Below are 20,735 nucleotides of genomic sequence, written 5' to 3'. Positions count from 1 at the left end.
TCTAAGCTCATCTCATTATAAGCGCCGATGCGATCGAGGGATCCTGGAACGCCTTCGGGTGAAGTGATCAGCTTACCCTTTTGGTAGGAGAGGCGTCTGGCGGGTGGGATTATTCCAGCGGAATAAACTGGAAAAAAAAGAAGAAGTGCATTAAATATTTTTGCGTGGGAAAAGACTTATTTATATGAAGAGGTTTTTGCTTCCAATACAGACAGATGAACAAAGATGAAGTTCATATTTCAATACAATTTAAAAGTATGGGTGGAAACTTAAGTATTTTAGGAATTAAAAAGCTACTTAAATACAATTTTAAGGTATTTTCATTTTAATTCCTAGGTAAGGCTTTCATGTTTTTACATGGTAAGATGCAAGTAAAAAATAAAAATATCACAACAATTCTTCATTAATATGAACTTATGTATATAAGAGTTGCTTTTTACAGTTCTGTGACTGTAATTTTAAAAGGTCATCGTCTGTTCCGATGTTCTTCGTGAAGATCTCACGCTGCTGGCTACAATTTAAAAAGCCGATCAAACTTTTACTGTCAAAGTTCCTTTTTTTGTATTGCTGTATTTTCTGCAAGTATTTTGAAGTTCCATTTTCCTTTATTTAAATTTTACACTACTGCTGATGGAACACAATATTTAAGAGGTATTTTACACAATTAAATTCCTGTGACAAATATGTCCTCCTACATTGCAAATTTATTTTACATTTTTTGCAATTCAAAACATTAAATTAGCTTAAACATTTATCTTGAAATTTATAATATTGTTTACATGTTAATGTAAGAATATAATGATATAACATAGTCTGAATACTGTATGTGTTCGTACGTCATTATGACAGAAACGGGATCTGTGGCGCTTCGGACCTTTAATTGAATCCAGAGCCCCGCCCCTCTGCGCGCATGCGCAGAGCCGCGTAGGGGGAGCTGTCCGCGCCAGTCGGGTGCTGAAGCGTTTGCGTTGAAGCCGCTTTTTCTCTCCCGACGGCAGCGATGGAGGAAGAGCTCAAATGTCCCGTTTGCGGCTCCTTCTTCAAGGAGCCCGTCCTGCTGCCGTGCTCCCACAACGTGTGCCTGTCGTGCGCGCGGAACATCACCGTGCAGACCCCGGAGGGAGAGACCCCGGCGCAGAGCCGCGCGTCGGGCAGCTCGGACTACGACTACCTGGACATGGACAAGATGAGCCTGTACAGCGAGACGGACAGCGGCTACGGCTCCTACACGCCGTGCCAGCTCAAGTCTCCGAACGGCGTGCGCGTGTTCCCTCCGGTCAACCCGCACCGGCACTGCTCCCTCACCTGCCCGCTGTGTCACCGGAGCGTCTCCCTGGACGAGCGGGGGCTCCGGGGCTTCCCTCGGAACCGCTTGCTGGAGGCCATCGTGGCGCGGTACCAGCAGAACCGCTCCGGCTCAGCCTCCCCTCTTCCTCTTCTTCTTCTTCATCTTCATCTTCTTCTAAACGCGGTCAAGTGTCAGCTGTGCGACCGCAACCCGGTGGACGCGGCGGTGATGTGCGAGCAGTGCGACGTGTTCTACTGCAACGCCTGCCAGCAGCGGTGCCACCCGTCCCGCGGTCCGCTGGCCAAGCACCGCCTGGTTCCGCCGCGGATCAAGCCGGCGGGGGGGGGAGGAGGCGCGGCGAGCGGCGGCGGCGGCGGCGGCGGCGGCGGCGGGGGTCAGCACCCACCCGCCACCGCGCGGAAACCCGCCACCTGCGTGGATCACGAAGCGGAGAACTTCGGCATGTACTGCTGCAGCTGCAGGTCTCCGGTGTGCGTAAAGTGTCTGGACGAAGGGAAACACGCCAAGCACGACGTCAAGCCGCTGGCCGTCATGTGGAAGCAGCACAAGGTGAGCACGCGCACGCACGCACGCACGCACGCACGCACGCACGCACACCTGAGTCCGACCTATACATATAGGCGTGCGGCATACTGCAGCTTGTGTTTGTTTATGTATTTGTTTGTTTGTTTGTTTTTAATTTGTGACCTAAAGTCGCTGAAATATAAGGAAGAGTTAATCCGATTTCGCAGCAGATCCGAATTGAAGTCTGACTCATGCACTTTTACACCTTCTGCAACACTGTCGGATGGGGCTTAATGAACATTTGGTCAGCACCAGGAAAATAAAAACAGCCAGCCATGGACAGCTCATGACGTTTCACTCCTGTCATGCGTTTGGATCCAGATCCAGATCCAGATCCAGATCCAGATCCAGATCGGGATCTATAGGATGTGATCTGAATTGAATGACGTATGAGATAATGCAGATTTGGGGTAATTTAAATGGCATTCATGTGAAGTTACACCTAAATGAAGAACAGACTGGATCCAGGGTAAAGGAATTAGGTGGCGTTCAAGATCCACCATGACGTCATCAGAGTGGCGTCAACATCACACAATCCGTGTTCTCCTGGTATACAGAACGGAACAGATGTGTTCTGCACACCGCTTCATGTTTTGACCTGATTTTGTATTTTGACATAGAGTCCGGAATACTGCGTTCTGATTGGCCGAGCCGAGCGACAGCCGAGTATATGTGCTTCCTATGAATGCTTTGCCACATGGCTGAATTTACACTGAAGAGAGAGGATGCTGTTTGGAGCAATTACTGCTAGATCAGGATCAGAATATAAATATCAACTTTAAGTTTGAAGAATAATGATTTGAAAATACCTTCTTAAAATGACATTTAATCCATATCAGCAGATATGGATTAAATCTATATCTGATGGATTACATCCATGTCTTGTTTTGGCAAAACCCTTAAAGATTCAGGCATGCACGGCGCCCCTAAAAAAAAAAATCATTTATTCTCTTTGTAGTCTACTGGGACATAACACTACATTTAGTCACCCACCTTCTTGCGCCCCCCCCCCCCCATCTCTTTCATTAAAGGGTAATTACATTTATTCTAAATGACTTTCATGAATTTAAAAATCTTCTTCAGCGGTGAGGTCAACCACAGTTCACATTTGTTCTCAGCTGACCTGCCTTCATTATTCAAATTCTAATATATATATATATATATATATATTTTTTACATAATCTGCATTTATTTGATCTTTTTTTTTAATACTGAAGCAAACCAAATTCCGTTTCACCGGCGCTGATGATGTGACACGTGTAACAGATATAGATATAAATGATGAGATTGTGGATAAGGGCGCCCTGATGGGTTTATTTAATGTGCTTCTATTTACCGCGGTAGGATTTTACATCAGCCCGTTCTTTAATCAGACTCTCTCTCTTTAATGCAGCATTTTGTGAGGTGATCATCATTTTCACGGTCATCACACTCAGACTTCCTGGGTGTAAATTAAAAACACTTCCTGCCAGTCTCCTGCTAAGTGGGTCACTAGGACTCATTTGGAGGGGGGGGGGGGGCTGAATTCCTCCAGTCTTTCCATTCATCATTTCACCAGCTTCTTTCTGCTTGTCATTTACCTTCTCCACATCTGCTTCTCCTTCTCCGTCTTGTATTTACACTTTCCTCTCCTGGTACTTAACCCCCCCCCCCCCCCCCTATCCTCCCCCATTCCCTCCCCTTCATCACAATGTCCCATAAATGGGCTGTGAAAATGCCCATCAGAGGACAGGAGTGAGAGGGCGTCGGTAAGTGATGAGCAGCATATGAATAAGAGGTAATATGGCGTCCTTCATGCTGAGACGGCCGGCCGACTGAAGCCCGAGTTCATCCAGGTTTCGATGTACAGCGTTCTCTTCTCTCAGACTCTCCGTCTGTCTGTCTGCGGGCCCCCTCACTGGGCACGAGTGAGGCGTCGGCACCCTCCGTCTGTCTGTCTGAACACGCGTCCAGCTGTAATCAGGGTATGGCCCATCCACAAAAACCAGCTGGACGGAATTTGATGACATTTCGCTGCTTTAAGGGGCCCTTAAGAAAAGGTGTGCATCTCAGAAATCGGTTTTGTAAAAAGCTAGCATGCGAAATATCAAAAGGAAAAGGTATTAGATAAGAATTCTTTTTTGCAAATCAAATACCAACTGCCTGAGGATGACTCGCTCTATCAACCCCCCCCCCCCCCCCCTCCCACCACACACACACACACACTTTGGAATACATGAATATGCATATGTGAAGCGACTGAACCTTGGAGAGAATGCAGAGAAGAAGGACACACCGATCCAGATTCCTCCGATCAGTCAAGCAGAAACCACACCGTCTATGAAAAGCCTCCACACACACACACACACACACACGCACGACCTAACTCAGCAGTGACGAGCGCTCAGCACTGGAATTGCTCTGGGTTCATTATTATGAAGCACAGATGCAGAGCTGCCTGCGGAGCGTAATTCCCTGTTTGCAGCCTCATGTGGAGATCATGGATTTGAAACAGGACAGATTGGATTTATGTCACATTCAAGATGTTTACTCGGCATTTGTGATCCACAGTAGAGCAGTGATATTTGTGAACTGAAGCCGATGATGAATATTTTGATACATAATCTGTTTTCCTAAAATGGGAAATTCCTGATCAGCTAACTTCTTTGAGCCCGATGTGTGCCAGTCACCTGAGGATGGCTCTTCATTGATCTAGTCTGAGCCATTGAAGCGATCGGGTCGTCGTCCCCCATGCGAGGCTTGAGCTTCTATTTGGAGTCATCCTCCTCCAAAATCCTTTACTCTCGTGATTATTGCATGATGAAACCTTCTCACAGCCAAATATTGGATCAAAAATGAGGAGAGTATTGTTGTCTGGCTCATATTACAAATGTTAGAAGTGTTTTTAAGCAGGAGAAACGGCTTCAGACTTCTTTATTTAGATATAAAGGAGTCACATGCAGGATTTGGGACAAACCTCCATTTTTTTTCTGTGCCAAAATGTCTGCTACGTATCCACCCCCCATCTGTCGTCTTCCACGCCGCCACCAAACAAACACAGCAGCTACGTTTTCATCAGAACTTCATCGCTGATTTGGACACAGCTGTTAAACACATTACCTACAGGACACAGACGTAAACATTTATTTAGCACAGTGAACATATACGGCCATTAAATTTAATTCATCATCTTCATCAAATTGAAGTCTTTTGTTGGCTTTTGTTGCCTGTCTTAGCTACATCAGCTGATGCTAGGATTAAACACCCGAGTGCATTATGGGTAATTTCAGAGCAACATAATAAAAAAAAGACAATATAGCTGGTTCTCTAGAATAAATGTTAATATCTTCTTCATACTGTCCATTGTGAATCCAACATTGCCCTGGAAGTGTGATGTTATGTGGAGTGCTTTCTAACACACACACACACACACACACACCTACACACACACGTGCATGCACACACACACACACCACGAGTAACTCAATGTTGTGCTGCATTGCATGTAGGTTAATACACACTCACCCTCTCCTGGGGCTGAAGGCACACTGAAAGAAAGGCTGTGTGGAAGTGCTGCTGACCCAGTCTTCTAGTGTGTGTGTGTGTTTGTGTGTGTGTGTGTGTGTGTGTGTGTGCATGAAAGAGAGTGTTTGTGGTCTATTTTTGGTAACAAAATGAGAGCTGATACCAGACCTCTGAGGAGAGCGTGGACATCCAATAGTGGAAAAATGAGCATTGTTACTATGGTTACAGACGAACGACCACTCATTCATTTGGAAGCCCAGTGCATTAAACGGCAGATTACTGGATGTGCCCTTATAGATGAGTGTGTGTGTGTGTGTGTGCGTGCGTGCGTGCCTTCAGCCTCTGCTATGCTAGCTGCAGAGTAACAGTGAATCGTATTAAAATCCTAACACAATAAACCCAGAGAGTCTCATGAGAGGCTGCTACACATACATCATCTTCAACAAATCTGATTTTACACTCGTTCTATGACATTTACACCCTCGCCAATACACATACCCTTTGCATTTATTAATATGGGGGATGTCCCTGACCAATTATTGATTAGTTGGGTGTTCTGCAGTGCATTTTGTTGCTCCAGGACTCTCTCCTCAGAAGCTACCCCCCCTGGAGGTAAAGCAAGGGTGATTAAATGCGGCTCATTCAAATGGTAGCAGTAGCCACGGATCCCTCAAAGTTCTTCCAAGACAAACAGGGATGAATCTATAACTCTTCAGATAATACGTCGTACACTAGTTGACTGGTAACATCTTACAGAAATTAGAAGCGGAAGCATTCCTAGATCTTTGTCTCTCTGCAAGGATGTGATTATTGACGGGAAAATGCACGTGAAAGTGAACTTGAACTCGACATTTTACTGTAATATATTCAGCATTTTACGGCTCATGGGGGATGAACAGTCACTATGTATTTATGAGGTTATAAAATTCACTGACTCTGCGATAGGAGACAGGCCAAAACAATCTACACAGCTACACAGCTGTACTCACCCTGTTTACTACTTACAGCAGTGTAAACCGCGCCACGTTTTTCTGCTCTGTACGAATAGCTTTTGCTCCGCGTCGGCCCATTGCAGGGATCGGCAACCCGCGGCTCCAGAGCCGCACGTGGCTCTTTCATCCTTCTGTTGTGGCTCCCTGTGACTTTGGAAAATAAATTGAGTAGCATTTTAACACATTTTACGTTATATCTAAATGCTCAAAACAACTGGCAGCCACACCCCTACTGCTTCTTACCATACATACACACAGTGACGTGTATTGAGTGGTGAACTAGAAACACACACACCCAAACCGAGCAACACACACTCAATACCCATCACACCCAAAATCAGTCTCTCTAATAGTTACGGCTTTCTCTCAAGCAATATCACGGTGCAGAGGCGAAGGGTGACTGAAGAGCGCGCCTCTTAAAGTGCAGTCATGCTCTGCCCCCCCCCCCGCCTCATTTTAGTTGAATCCATGGATTGTTGTGGTGCTCCAGCAAATTCCGACCCAAGGATAGGTTTTTCGACTTACATAAGAGCCATTCAGGCAGAAATGACCTGAATTACCAGACAATAAAATCCCACCGCTGTCTGGGATCGGTCTGCTGAGCATTTGATTTATTACCCTCCTTAAAACGATAAAATCACCTCCTTCTTCACTCCTGAGTTTGACGAGCGTGCTTGACTCTTAAGACATTTATTTATCATTAGCCTTTACAACATTAAAATGACTTTCATCAGTCATTGCATGTCATTGTCATGGTTTATCAGTAATATGCATATACATTTTTTGTTTTTTACAGGGAGTTAGATGATCTCCTCTGAGACGTTCCAGGTTTGGAAAGTTTTAACGTTCATCTATTCGCCAGTTAATTTTGCTTCCGCCAACTTTACATCCTGATATTTGCGGACCTGAAACCAGCACATCTGGGCCTCGGTGAATGCCAGCGGTCTCTCTCTGAATGTCACGGAGTGAATAAAGGGTCCTCCATCGTTCCCATAATAAGATAATGACATAATGGCACTCGTCCACCGAGAGGAGCAGTGAAAGGGTGCTGACAGCTGGAAAAAAAAGACAAATGACACTCCTGTTTGGAGGAGCAATAAAGGACGGGGAAGGTCGAGGAGAGGAGAACAAAGGAAACAAAGAATGGCAGAAATTGGATTTCTGAATGTACAATTCAGCTCTGCAGACACATTGATCTTCGCTCAGATAGATTTCTCATGTCTTGTTTTTTTCTATTTTGTAGTCTCGTGTTTCTTTTGGCTCTTTTGATTCACATCTTCAGTGGCTCACCGGGTCGTCTTCCCGCAGGGCAGACGTGTCAAATTTCACCACCGTTACGCTGTTTTTCTAGGGTCTACTTGGGGTTGGAGAATGCGACTGTCGCCCAATTTAGACTGTTTCTGACTGTATGGTGCTGTTAAATGAATGGTGGGGGGCAGGATGATGCTGTGATGGCACAGCCGTCATCCCCTTGTTAGCATCTTGGCATACACACATGCGTGCACACACAAACACACATTCACGCACACATACACACTGGGCTGACAGGTTGCCGGGCCAGATGGCCTCTTAGTAAGGAGCACTGACAAGCTCCACAGAAGGGTTGGCTTGATTTATGAACCCTGACCTCCACATGCCCCTCCTCCTGACTCCGGACCACACGTGCTCAGGGGATGGATAGAGGGAATGGGTGGGGGGCGGGGGGCGTAATAATAATAATAATAATAATAATAATAATGAATACTAATAAAGGGTTAACAAGTCATTATCAGAAGTTTAAGAATTATGTTTTCATGTCTGGTCACTTTTTTCATTGTTTGTTTATTTGCTAATTCACAGAATATTTTTATTATCTAATATAAAACCAAATGTTTTATTGGCGTGTGAGAGAAAATGATTTGAAACCATTTCAAACCAAAGCCTTGAAAATGGATAGCTGTTATTATTCCTAGCGAGCTACACCCACTCAATGTTATCACTGTCTGGATCTTGTGTGTGTGTGTGTGTGTGCGCTTTCTTTGTCTTGCTGTTTCTCATTTACCAGTGACTGAAGCACAAATGATGTGCAAGCCTTGAACTGGTTTATTCTAGAAGGATCAGTTATATCTGGCCATAAGCGCTGATATGCATCGGTATATACTCATCATTTTGATTTCTTTAACTAAAGTTATTCTGTTCTTTTTTTACTGAGACAGGTTCTGAATTTTCTTTTAGAGTATCAGAGACACTCTGTTGTTTGTTGCAGATTTGATTGTGTAGCAAGTTAATGTCATTTTCAGAGCGCAGACATAGAACTGATGTATTCCAGATGGCCCACGTGACCTGAAACATTTCCAAGCTTATTTCTTTGTGTGTCTCTGCAGTTCCAGCTTTCCCAGGCCCTGAACGGCGTATCCGACAAAGCTAAAGATGCCAAGGAGTTTCTGGTTCAGCTCAAGAACATGCTTCAGCAGATACAGGTAACCCTTTACTGTTTAACACCTGTATAATACGGGACGGATTACACTCTTCAAATGTCTTTATCTTATCTCTTCTGGCTGCCTTCGTGCCTATGGTCAGTACTGGCGCGGGAGGGGGGCGGATTGTACCAGAACCGATGCCCGCTGTCTGATTAATTTTCCCTGTGTGTGGAGGGCTTTACATAATGTTTTAGCACCACTAAATAACTTGGAACTAAAGGAGCCTGCTGGTAATGGGCAATAAGCTCCAGCGGAATCAGCCACAGAGAGCAACCGTGCAGCAGGAAGATAAATCCACTGAATCACTAAAGTAAAACAAACCGTCTCTGCGAAACAGCAGTGCTGCCTCGCAGACCTCTCCCACAGCATCTGCCAGTCATACTCACTAACAAACACATGCTGTGAACACTCACACACACCCACTGTCTGCATGGGCATACGAGCAGGAATTAAGAGTCTTACTGCAGAATGATTGCATTGAAGCGCCCCTGCTATCGGCTCTGAGATGCAGATAGCAGGGGGAGAAAGATGATGGATGAGAGAAACAAAAGTGTGGGAGTGAGGAATCGAGATGTCACTCATCCTCTTACAGAGCTCAACTGTGTGACTCAGCAGAGGAAGCTTTGATTGGAACGCTCTTAGAGCTATTTATCTGTGACCAAGCATAAATACAGCTTTGTTAAATGCTGCTGCAGCTTCTGCACTAGCCACAACACCAGGACCCTGTAATTGAACTGCCAGTCTGAAGATGAAGCCAGTTCAGGCCGTCAAAGCCCATGCATTTTGGCCCCATCCAGGCCACCATCCAGCCTCTCCTCTGGGGCTGACTTTGTTGCTTTACGCAGCAGCAGTTCTTTCCTACATTTCGTTCATCAAAGTGTTTTAAGTCAGTCAGCTTTTTCTTTTTTTACCTTGAAAGTAAAAATGTCTGATTTTGTGGTTCATGCTAGCGTGAGGATTTTGACCGTTTCTTTTGCTGATAATTCAACAAATCCAAAACCAAGACGTTACCCAGAGCGGCACGACCAGATATGATCCCGTACACAAGCACCGGTCAGACAGTCGGATGCTGCAAATTTGATGTGGCAGGAGGGATGGAGATGTGAGAATTATGCAAAAAATAATTGCAGTTAGCTCAAGTAAACTCGATCGGGCGATTATGTAATGACTGTGACGGCTCATCTGAAAAACCAGCTCATCCGTGAAATTAAGCAAACCAATAAATGCTTTTCTGACCCACATTGGAACCTTTCCATCAGGATTCTTCATTTATTGCTTTGTCCCCAGAAATTTAGTTATAGTATAAAGCCCCGATAGTCAAATACGGACCCTAAAACTGTAAAAATACAAGTTTTTGAAAGGCTTTTCCTGGAGGAGCAGGGGCTGCACGCTGGATTATTTGGTTGCCCACGTACATGTAGTCATCTTCTATACTTATAATATATTTGTGCGTCTTGTGGGAAACTGTTGGAATGGATTGGAGCCCTAACAATAGTGAATATGTTTTTTTTATTTTTTTATTTTTATCTGCAGTCTGTTGAAATGACTCATTTCGTTTGTGTGTCAGAAACTAAAATAGAAACGAAATCGAGGTGTGAAACGCCGACGCGAAGCAGCTCTGTGCTGCTAACCGAAGCAAAACACACGAGGAAATCTATTTTTATTATGTCTTTGTTGCTCTAATTATTTCTGACTAATGAGGAACGCTTCAGATCCAATGCTAAGTTAAAAGTACTAATACTCAATTACAAGTCGTTCAGGCAAAATGTTACCAAAATAAAAGCGTGAATGCACTAGCAGGGAATTTTACAGCTACTGTACAGTGTTAAAAGCAAAATAATCACTTCATAAAAATGCCCAATGAGACTATAAATGATATAATCTGATTATCATTAATCAGTGTATTAATGTGCAGAGACAATGTTACTGTTGTATTTAGTAGCGATGGAGCACACTTTGATCTATTGTTTCTCCCTTCATCAGCTGATGACAAAATGATGCTCAGACAAAGTCCAATCCGTGCAAATAAAAGCTGTAATCAATACTTTTTATACGACAAATGATTTCCATGAGAATGAACATCGATGCCGACCAGTGTATTGATCTTTCGTCTGCACGATCGGCTGGATGACTTCTCACCGGCTCGCTGTTGTGTTTGCTTCAGGAGAACGGCGTGGAGTTTGAGGCTTGCGTCGTGGCTCAGTGCGACTCTCTGATCGAGGCTCTCACAAGACAGAAAGTCAAGCTGCTCACCAAAGTCAACAAGGAGAAGGAGTACAAACTAAAGGTGGGACCGCCTGATCTTTACACTTCCATACATAGAGAGAATACAGAGGCAGCGGTTAGGAGCTTCATTGTGTCACCTATGTAATGTGACCGTTATGCGATCAATATTGCAAACAGATCTGTGCTTCTTTGTGTGTGCAGCGACACAATCCTGTTTCGATCAGGAGAAAACGCTTTGAAGTTATGGCAGAAAAAGAATGTTTTTGACAAGCTTCGAGACACTATCATCCTTTTTCTCTGTTATTTATTATTCATAACAAAGTGATCAAACATCAAAGTGAGATTCAAACGTCACTTTTCATGGAATGAAAATTCACACACTCATCTGATTTGGATTTGCTCTGCTAAAAAGATGACAATGACTTAATTGCTCTTGTGTGAAGCTTCAAATTAGAGTCAGGGTCAGAATCAAATTGGTTCTTACGTTTTGGGAGATAATAGTGAGTTCATTGGTGATTGGAAAAAAAATTTTAATAGCTAAAAGAAAGAAAGAAAAAAGCTCCTAAACTGCTGATATCAACTGTCTAGTTTTTTTTTTTTTTTTTTTCAAATTTCCTCTGTAAATCCACCACTGGGGTTTTCCTAAGTCTTAGAGAAGCACATGGAAGCCTGCCCAGTCTCAACGTGCCCACCGACCGACTGACCGTCTGGCTGATGGTGGGGGACTTTGGGTGTGTGGGGGGGGGGGGGGGGGGGTTTGGACTGAAGCTCCAAGGACAGCTGTTGTCATTATCGGCAGGCTGAGGATTGCGATTTAGTCAGAGGGCAAAAAAAGCTGATGGCTCCAGTGGAGACAGAGCGAGAACAGAGACGTAGCTGCTTGTAGATGAACGAGACACATTTTTACACAAACTTTTATCTCTATCAGGCTGCTGCTCATAATGTCTCCACCCACTATTTAAAATAGAGGCTGTGCAATCGTGCACCAACAAGCCCCACCAGTGGCAGGATTTATGGACGCTATTCTGTCATGTAAGGAATGTTGCATTTGCATTGCATTACAGGACGATGAGGAGCAGTAGTCCTACCTCGGTATGGCTCGGCCTGCTGTGACTGGCAGGACTCAAAATAAGGTGGAGCTAGGAATGCGAGATAATTATGCTGCAGATAAAAGGGTAGCACAACTCAGTTTATTTGGTGACCCAAATAAAATCTTTTGCCAGCCGGATGTGGGTTGAGACACCGACTTTGGAAGACACTGCCCTGAAGGATTGTGTTGCCGCCAATTTATCCAGCCGTGGCCATCAAGTGTATTGTAAATCCTCAAACAGCCCCTTGAAGGAGTTCAAATGTTAAGCATTCTTGCAACCCCCCCCCCCCCCCCCACACACACACACAGGGTTTGAAACATAATCCAGTGACTGGTGGATTAATATTCTCTCACTCGTGCTGTAGATGTCTGAGTCTTTCCATGAATGAGATTATGATTCATGCAGTCTAGTTTATTGAATTCATAACTCATAACTGTCATGTTATCCCATCAAACCTGACAGTCGTGTTATTTCACACTTTATTTATTTTCTGCTGATGCTCTCGATGCGTTCCTCCATCCAGGTTGTGCTTGCACTCCAAACACAGCCAAAATGAAACAAAATGATTCAGAGTCATGTTTCTCACATCCAGGTTTGCATGTTTCAATATTTGCACCCTCGAAATCATTTCACATGCACGCGAAATATATTGAAAAATCCCCTCAACCAAACCTGCCAGAGCGAGTGGGAGGCGGATGACGCTGCATCGCAGTGGGACTGAAGGCAATGGAAATGGATCTCAGACTTGTGCAGGCTTCATGCTTCACATACCTGATGTTATTTACACAGGAGACAGGAGTGAAAAGCCATTTCAATTCCAGCACGGCAGCGTCAAGGCGACGTGTAGCTGCAAGAAACATTAACCTTTGAGTCAGTCTGGGATGTCAGAGCCTTGAAAAGAGACCAAACAGCAGCTCCAAACTAAAAATGATGATTATTTTTTGTCCCTTTGCCTTCACACGAACGATGAGTGTTGTGTTTGTGGGCTATTAAATCACTGGCGACTCTTTTCCCTCTTAGCTTGGAGCTAATTCTCCTCATGCTTCGGTTTATGCAGCAGTTGACAGGTGAATAATCGCCTGTGATCTCGGTACCCACCCAATGAATGGGGGGGGGAACTAATTTGAAAGACTCTGTCTAATTAACTCATTAAATCATTTGGGCTGCCGTCGGTTGACTGTGTAATTAATTATCTGGGATTCACCAACATCACAAGGCGTTTTTCCGCCTTGTTTCCCTCCTCTGATGAACGAATGTGTCTTTAACATCCAGACATACCTATACATGCATGTACATGCACTGCACACACACTGGACTGTGCCGTGGATTGATAGCCATGGATTTACCGATCAACTGAAGATGCTATGAAAGCAACAAAAGGATAAATAAGGCGGGGGGCAGTTCACTGAGTTCCAATCAGCCAGCGCCGGACGATTCGTCTCGACATCCATCCAAATCTGATTTCTTCAGATCTGAGCCAGCGGAAAGTGTGAAAGACAGATTCACGGAGGAGATATTCAGAGAGCTGCAGAGTGAGAAAAGTCACACGGGCCTTGTGTTAATACTCAAACACTCAATACATCAGCAGCATCATTCATATTCACGGCAACAAAATAACAACTAAAGTCAACAGAGGTCTCCCCCCCCCCCCCCTGCAGGTGGTGCGTGACCAGATCACCCACTGCACCATGAAGCTACGGCAGACCACTGGCATGATGGAGTACTGTCTGGAGGTCCTGAAAGAAAACGATCCCAGTGGATTCCTCCAGGTACTGTGCCAGCATTTCTTATTGGCGCCCACAGTCACGTCGAGGTCGTCACATAACGAACAGATGCAATCAAAGTGTTTCTTTAAGTCACTCATTGGGGTTTCTCTGGTCCGGTTTAATGATCTTAATTGATCTTTTTGGTATTCATTGGATAAAGTCATTATTTCTCTACGGAAAGCGTTTTCAGATTCAAAAACGTGCAAAAACAAATCCAAGTCAGTGAAGGCTTTAAAAAAAAAGTTTGTCTGAAATTTTCAGACATTCGAGCGGATTATATTTTTGAGATGATTTTAGAGGAAGTCTAAAAAAAAAAAAATGAAGCTGTATGGAAGAGCATGCTAAATATGACTCTCCAGGAGAATTCATAATTGTCACGAAAAAAGATGAACAAAAGCAAGCCCGCTCCTTTGAAATAATAAAGTCAATAAAGATGTACAGGGCGGTAGACGGCACACAGCATGGGGTCTGGACATCAGATAAATGCACTTTTTATGTGTTAATAAATAAATATTTTCAAACTTTAAAGGACGGCGAATGAAATGTTAGTCCCTTTGAGCTGAAGAGGATAAATCAGGCGCGGAGGGGGGCCTGTGATGTGTCAGAAGAAGACGACTTCAACGCTGACGTGAAAACATCAGCAACAAAAAAAACATAGCTGTTTGCATTCCACACACACAGAGATTTACTTTGCTAATACTGTTGTTGATCTGTTTTTATTTGACCCAGCATGTTTAATCATCAGCTGGCTTGAATGCGTGATTGTGGATCAATAGTTATTGATCAGGGCATATTAGGTCAAACTGATAAAGGTCAAATGTGACCCCTCATGCCTTTAACAGCCTGATACTTCACGACTGGTTCTAGATCTTAACGCTGATCGCTTCGATTCTGAGCTGATGACACTGAAACAGGGATGGATAACGTGGACCTTTATGTGTTGGTGCATCGCCACCCCCCCACTCCACCCACCCCCACGCCTCAAACCAGTCATTCCTCATCTTATTAGTGTCTGAGATCTAAGGGATCGGAATAGACTGCCGCTGTTTCTGATCTCTTTTCATGTTTTTACATTTTTGAGAAACAAAAGCGATTTGATTTACAGAATATATTTTCATCTAAACATTTATTTCATGGCGGTTTTGATTTTTTTAAATTCCATTAGATAATACTTGAGCATCTCTACTTCTGGGCATGAATCATTTGACTCCTGGGAGAGAGACAGCAGTGAGAGAAATCGAGTGAGGGAGGTGAGAAGGAGACATGAATGTAGAGATCAAACACACTCTTGAGAGACGCACTTCCCTTTGCTTCCCTTTCATCTGAATATTTCATCATGTATTGATGATGTGGTTCTCGTGCCAACGCCTAATGCCTAATGAGAGGCTCTTAAAGCCAAGTGGTACAAATGTAAGTTCAGGAACGTTTACAAATACAACGTAGCAGCACTGAAGTGGCAAAATGGAGCCATTTACATTGAATTGCTGGGGATGAATTGCAAAAATCATATTTTGCCTTTAAAGAAGATACAAATCTCCTTTTTGCTCGTGAGTGCAGTTTAATATAATACATTCAATTGATTGTTTTCCTCAGGCAATGAAGCTCTTTCCAGCAGATGAGAGCTTTAATTCTCAGCCTTAAATATTTGAACTGCCTCATTTCACTTGTCAGACACAATGTAATGAAATCAAGCTCCATCAGAAGCTCTTCTCTATGCAGGAATGCGTGTTTAGCTGCTGAATCCAGATGCACTCGGACCATGGGTTGATTTGACGGTTTGTGTTTCTCTACACTCGTATCCTTTCCATCATGTCCACATGTGCAGATCTCAGATGCGCTGGTCAAACGGGTGGCATCGTCTCAGGACCAGTGGGTGAAAGGGGCCCTGGAGCCAAAAGTAGGCCCCGAGTTTGACCTCATCCTCAACACTGACACTCTGCTCCAGACCATCCTGCTGCTGGACTTCTGCCAGGGCAAAGGTGCATAACCCCCCCCCTCTCGCTCTTGGGCTTTCCAGTTTCTTTTACAAACCGCACTCAAATGATGAATTTAGGTTTGAACAGGCTTGCTTGTGTCGCTGTGCAATTTGACCACATTTGATCTTTTCCACGAAGTCAAAACAAAAAGCGCGCATTTATTCTTTCTATTATGGAAAATGGAAAATGGGTGGCAAGTGCAAGGCTGCCAATCGGAATGGATCGCCACTCACCCTTCGTTTCCTCTGCAGATTTCATGCTTGGTGGCAGACAAAGTGAGGGTTACAGAGAGCCGCTCTGAACGCTGATAGCGATTACATTGTACTGCCAACATTTACTCCATAATAACACCTTTCAACAAAATTCTGTCGTACCGTTATTTCAGACTAGAAGTCGCACTATTTTCATAGTTTGGCTGGTCCTGCGACTTCTAGTCTGAAAAATATGGTTCTTTAAAGGAGCCCCCGTTTTCTTTAGTATTCCTTTTAGAAAGTACTGACCGGGGAGGTCTGGAATATCCAGACATTATTATTTTTTGCATGAGATAAAGCTACTAAAACACCAGAGGCTGGTTATATTCTTATGCGAGTACAAGCTTAGGAGGGAGGATGGCGATGTGCTAATGTTTGCACACTTCAAGTTTGTTTTTCTGTTTTTCAGCTAACTCTGCATGTATTTGTCTCTTGTAGCTCGCGTTAGCTCTTAAATTTTTTAAAAGCATCTTCCTGAGGCACGGATGACTTTACGAGGCTGTTTCAGAATGAGCTGTGCTCCTCGCGAACAGTAAACTGAACCTTGTATAAAATTAGCAGGGCACCTTTTAAACAAGCCCTATAAATAAATTAACTTGACATACACAAACGTGTAAAAACATCCATGATGCGATGCAAAAAAAAAAAAAAAGAAGCCCTTTGATGATATATTTAGCGAGCGATAAACATTAACTTTCCATCACTGCTCCCTTCTGAGATACAACAGCATGCTCACCTGATTAGCTATTCATTGGCTGTTGCTAGGCAGCCTTCACTTGGCATGCCTGAGTAAGTGCAGCGCCCCTTACAGTCCACACTGCTGCAGTCTCAGAATACCCAGATGTATTGTTGGACTACATTAAATGTGGAATTATTAATTTGTATACTGCTCCACTGAGCAGTATAAAGATGAGGTTTTATTTTTATTTTTATTTTGCACCCGGGTAAAAACACTATGCCCATCGATCTTTGCTGTCAATCATGACTTTACATTACATGCATTATGTTTTGTTTGCTTCGTGAGTAGTAATGCAGTATTCATTGGAAACGCATTGTGGTCCATTAGGAATCCATTAAAAGCACATGCAGTTTTCAGCTTAGTGATGCATAGCTAATAATTATTTTACCATGATGGTGTGATGATAATTATCATGCACTCATAATGCATGCATGGAGTGCTTATAATGTCTTATGGCTTTTCTGAATCTGACAAACAGCTCCTCAAATGTGAGAGACCTGAAGGTCTCGGAGACAAAACGCAACCCTGAATTAAAGAATGCGACCCTAAATCTGAGTTCTGTTTGAAAGGAGGCTTGGACTGATTTCTCCCAGTCGAGCAAATCTGATCATGTAGGGGGTTGATTTTATGTCGTCCCCCGTTTGTACGTGAAGATTCGTACACCTTCACATTAAAAGAATCATTTAGTACGATAGAGGTTCTACTACTACTATTTATCCATAAATCTCCACTGGCTCTCTCTGTCAGTTCCACTTGCTTTGCAGGTCATCTTCTCTCATTGTTGCTGTTTCATTGAACCAACATCATATTTACAGATGTGCAAGAAATGCCATTATTGAAACAAATGCAGGCGTCAGGCAGTGGTGAGGCTGAGATGGAAACAGAAAAGGAAGGAGGTATCTTTCACTGATGTTTCCCTCTCCTGGAATCTCTGATCCTCTCATCTCACGGCGTCTACCTGTTCTCCTTCGTCTGCATGGCTGTTGTTGTCCAGCTCCTCTCCAATGAAGGAACGTGCTGCCTTCACTGGATCACAAGTTCCCCCCCGAGACCCACAGTTAAAAGCGTTTGTTGCCTGAAGTCGACTTTGAATCAATTTCTCACGTAATTCTGCGTTTTACCATCGGTAGATGACAACAATCATTATCTTGTGGTTGTGCGTGAATCTAAGTACTACTTTGGCAACAAATGGCCGTGCAAATAAACTAGTTTTATTTGGCAATATTGACTTGTGCACTTGTGTGTCACATTGATCCGACTGTGTTGTTCCCTTTCTCATGACTGCTGCCTTTTGCGTTTTGTCACTATTCTTACTTTGGTCAAGAAAGCCCAAATAAATAACAAAGAAATGTTCCGAGCCCAACCTCGCCGTGCTGAGGTCTCCCATCCCCATCCCCATCCGCTCATTTGCAATCTTTACGACTCATACATCATTTACTTTCTACAGTGGATTCCGGACCGTCTGTGCCAGCCGCTCCTCTCCTGCAGCTGGAGAAGTGTTGCACCAGGAACAACAGCGCCACCCTGGCCTGGAGGGTGATTGCGCCTTCTGCCAACCTCATCGAGGGCTACATCCTGGAGCTGGACGATGGCAACGGAGGACAGTATCGGGTCGGTATCTCGTGAAAGACACTTGGAGTCAGAAGGCGTACCGTGTTAGAGTACAAGCTTGACGCGAATAAGACTTTTAGGATTATTTTATTATGAATAAAAGCTGTGACTTCAGTCCGTGCAGCAGTGAACAGACATGCGCATGCAATGTCAATTGTTAAAATTAATTAATTAATTTTGGCCCACAGGAAGTGTACGTTGGCAAGGAGACGGTGTGCACGGTGGACGGTCTCCATTTTAACAGCTCCTACAATGCTAGGGTGAAAGCCTATAATGCCATTGGTGTGGGGCCGTACAGCAAGACTGTGGTGCTCAAGACCTCAGATGGTAAGGTGTGTGTGTGTGTGTGTGTGTGTGTGTGTACATTGCATCCTGTTCTCCAGGTTTGCACAGATGGGACATAAAATGTAAAAACGCAAGTGTGGAGGCTTTCAAAGGTAAAGGCAGAACCGCTTAAAGCTCAGCCAATCAGGATGCTCGTCTCTCAGTTGCATCTCGTTTTCTCGAGCCTTTTGGGATTCTTCAAAAGGAGAAGCTTAACAGGTGGCTGCGACTCCATGACTGACTGGCGTTCCCCCCCCTCCCCCCCCCCCCCAGTGGCTTGGTTCACCTTTGACCCCACCACAGCTCACCGGGACATCGTTCTGTCCAACGACAACCAGACAGTCAGCTGTAACAGCTACGACGACCGGGTGGTGCTGGGAACGGCGGCCTTTTCCAAGGTAGACGCGCGCGTTCGTTTATTTAGTGCAACATCATCGGTTATTCTTTACAGTGTATTCTGCTTTCTCTTCTACGCCAGGGCATCCATTACTGGGAGGTCAGCATCGACCGCTACGACAACCACCCGGACCCCGCATTTGGCGTGGCAAGGATCAACACCATGAAGGACTTGATGCTGGGGAAGGACGACAAGGCGTGGGCCATGTACGTGGACAACAACCGCTCCTGGTTCATGCACAACAACTCTCACACCAACAGGTAGGCGATGCACGTGAGGGATAGGACGACTGCAGGCCATCAGATAGCCTCTCGCTGTGTTTACCATCGGGCTCTCAATAAACATTCATTCAAAATAAAGGCAACAGTTTTCCAAAATAAAACCAACTGGAAACCTCTGACTTATTCCTCCTCCTCCTCATCAGTCCATCCACCGTTCAGAGTTATTCACAGCGTATTGACTCTTTCACTTTTCACTCTCCCGGCTGAGGCAGCCATTGTGTGTTTGCAGCTCGGAGATGATTTCCTGCTGTAGCTTCCATGCAATGCAATTTCCTACATTTTGTTTTGGCCGCCACCGAGTAGCTGAGCTATTAAAGTAATGAGAATTCCCAAGCCAGAATTTGGATGGCCTTAAGTCCAAATCGCTGAATGTGGGATGTGAATACAGAATTAACAAGAATACTTTAAAACATGTTGTGTTGGAGTTTGGTCGACTGGCGAGTCCCATTTTTAATGAATAAGCTGGAGGCAACAGAAGGAGAAGGGATTTAGATGAGTCAGATGTAGGGCTCTGATGTGTGTGTGTGTGTGTGTCTGTGTGTGTGCGTGTGTGTCTGTGTGTGTGCGTGTGCAGGGCAGAGGGCGGCATCGCCAAGGGCGCGACCGTGGGCGTCTTGTTGGATCTGACCAAACACACACTGACCTTCTACATCAACAAGGAGCAGCACGGCCCCACCGCCTTCGAGAGCATGGACGGGGTCTTTGTGCCCGCCGTCAGCCTCAACAGAAACGTACAGGTCAGTGTGTGTTGGGGGGGGGGGGGGGTATTTCATCTGCATGTATGTACTGTGCTGTGTGTGTGTGAGTGTGTGTGCACTCAGTAAAGAGACTGCATCAATGAGCCAGCACAGAGACGACTGTTGTAATGATCGTGAGTGAAAATGCATTCCAAACGGCGTCATCTGGATTGCTCTGTTTGTCCGTTCCAGGTGACCTTGCTGACGGGCCTGGAGGTGCCAAAGACTATTAAACCGTAGGAACCCCCCCCCCCCAGAGCCCGCTTTGGAGTCAAACCAACGATGTGATAAAGTATGCTTCACACGGACCATTGAAACCGCTCACCCTCCTACTCAAGGTGTCCTTCGTCTTGGATACACTCGAACTTGAAGCCCTGTTACATTATTTGGGATGAAGGGACAAATCTGATCGATTATTGGTTCTAAATTGATTAATTGGAGCTTGCGGACGTCACTTCAGAGAGGACTGCTCTTACCATGGGTTGCCATACCTTTCTTTTTTCATCCC

At 44.6% G+C, this 20,735-nt stretch overlaps 1 protein-coding gene across 1 annotated transcript; it reads left to right on the top strand.

Annotated features, from left to right (window-relative positions):
- Nucleotides 1-1,000: 1,000 nt before the first annotated feature.
- Nucleotides 1,001-20,467, top strand: LOC137909624 (tripartite motif-containing protein 67). Its single transcript, XM_068754088.1, has 11 exons — nucleotides 1,001-1,858; nucleotides 8,733-8,828; nucleotides 10,993-11,115; nucleotides 13,804-13,914; nucleotides 15,737-15,890; nucleotides 18,325-18,488; nucleotides 18,677-18,815; nucleotides 19,086-19,210; nucleotides 19,291-19,469; nucleotides 20,065-20,227; nucleotides 20,420-20,467. The coding sequence occupies exons 1-11, from the start codon at nucleotides 1,001-1,003 to the stop codon at nucleotides 20,465-20,467; spliced, it is 2,160 nt and encodes a 719-aa protein (XP_068610189.1).
- Nucleotides 20,468-20,735: the final 268 nt, after the last annotated feature.

This window comes from Brachionichthys hirsutus, chromosome 20 (assembly GCF_040956055.1).
Source record: "Brachionichthys hirsutus isolate HB-005 chromosome 20, CSIRO-AGI_Bhir_v1, whole genome shotgun sequence".
NCBI classification, from domain to species: domain Eukaryota; kingdom Metazoa; phylum Chordata; class Actinopteri; order Lophiiformes; family Brachionichthyidae; genus Brachionichthys; species Brachionichthys hirsutus.
The sequence above is the reverse complement of the archived record's forward strand: the minus strand, read 5'-3'. Positions and strand labels throughout refer to the sequence as shown.

Coding starts and splice junctions, on each gene's coding strand:
- LOC137909624 (XM_068754088.1), top strand. CDS start 1,001: ATGGAGGAAGAGCTCAAATGTCCCGTTTGCGGCTCCTTCTTCAAGGAG. Junction 13,915..15,736: donor ATCCCAGTGGATTCCTCCAG/GTACTGTGCCAG, acceptor CCACATGTGCAG/ATCTCAGATGCGCTGGTCAA. Junction 18,816..19,085: donor GGTGCTCAAGACCTCAGATG/GTAAGGTGTGTG, acceptor CCCCCCCCCCAG/TGGCTTGGTTCACCTTTGAC.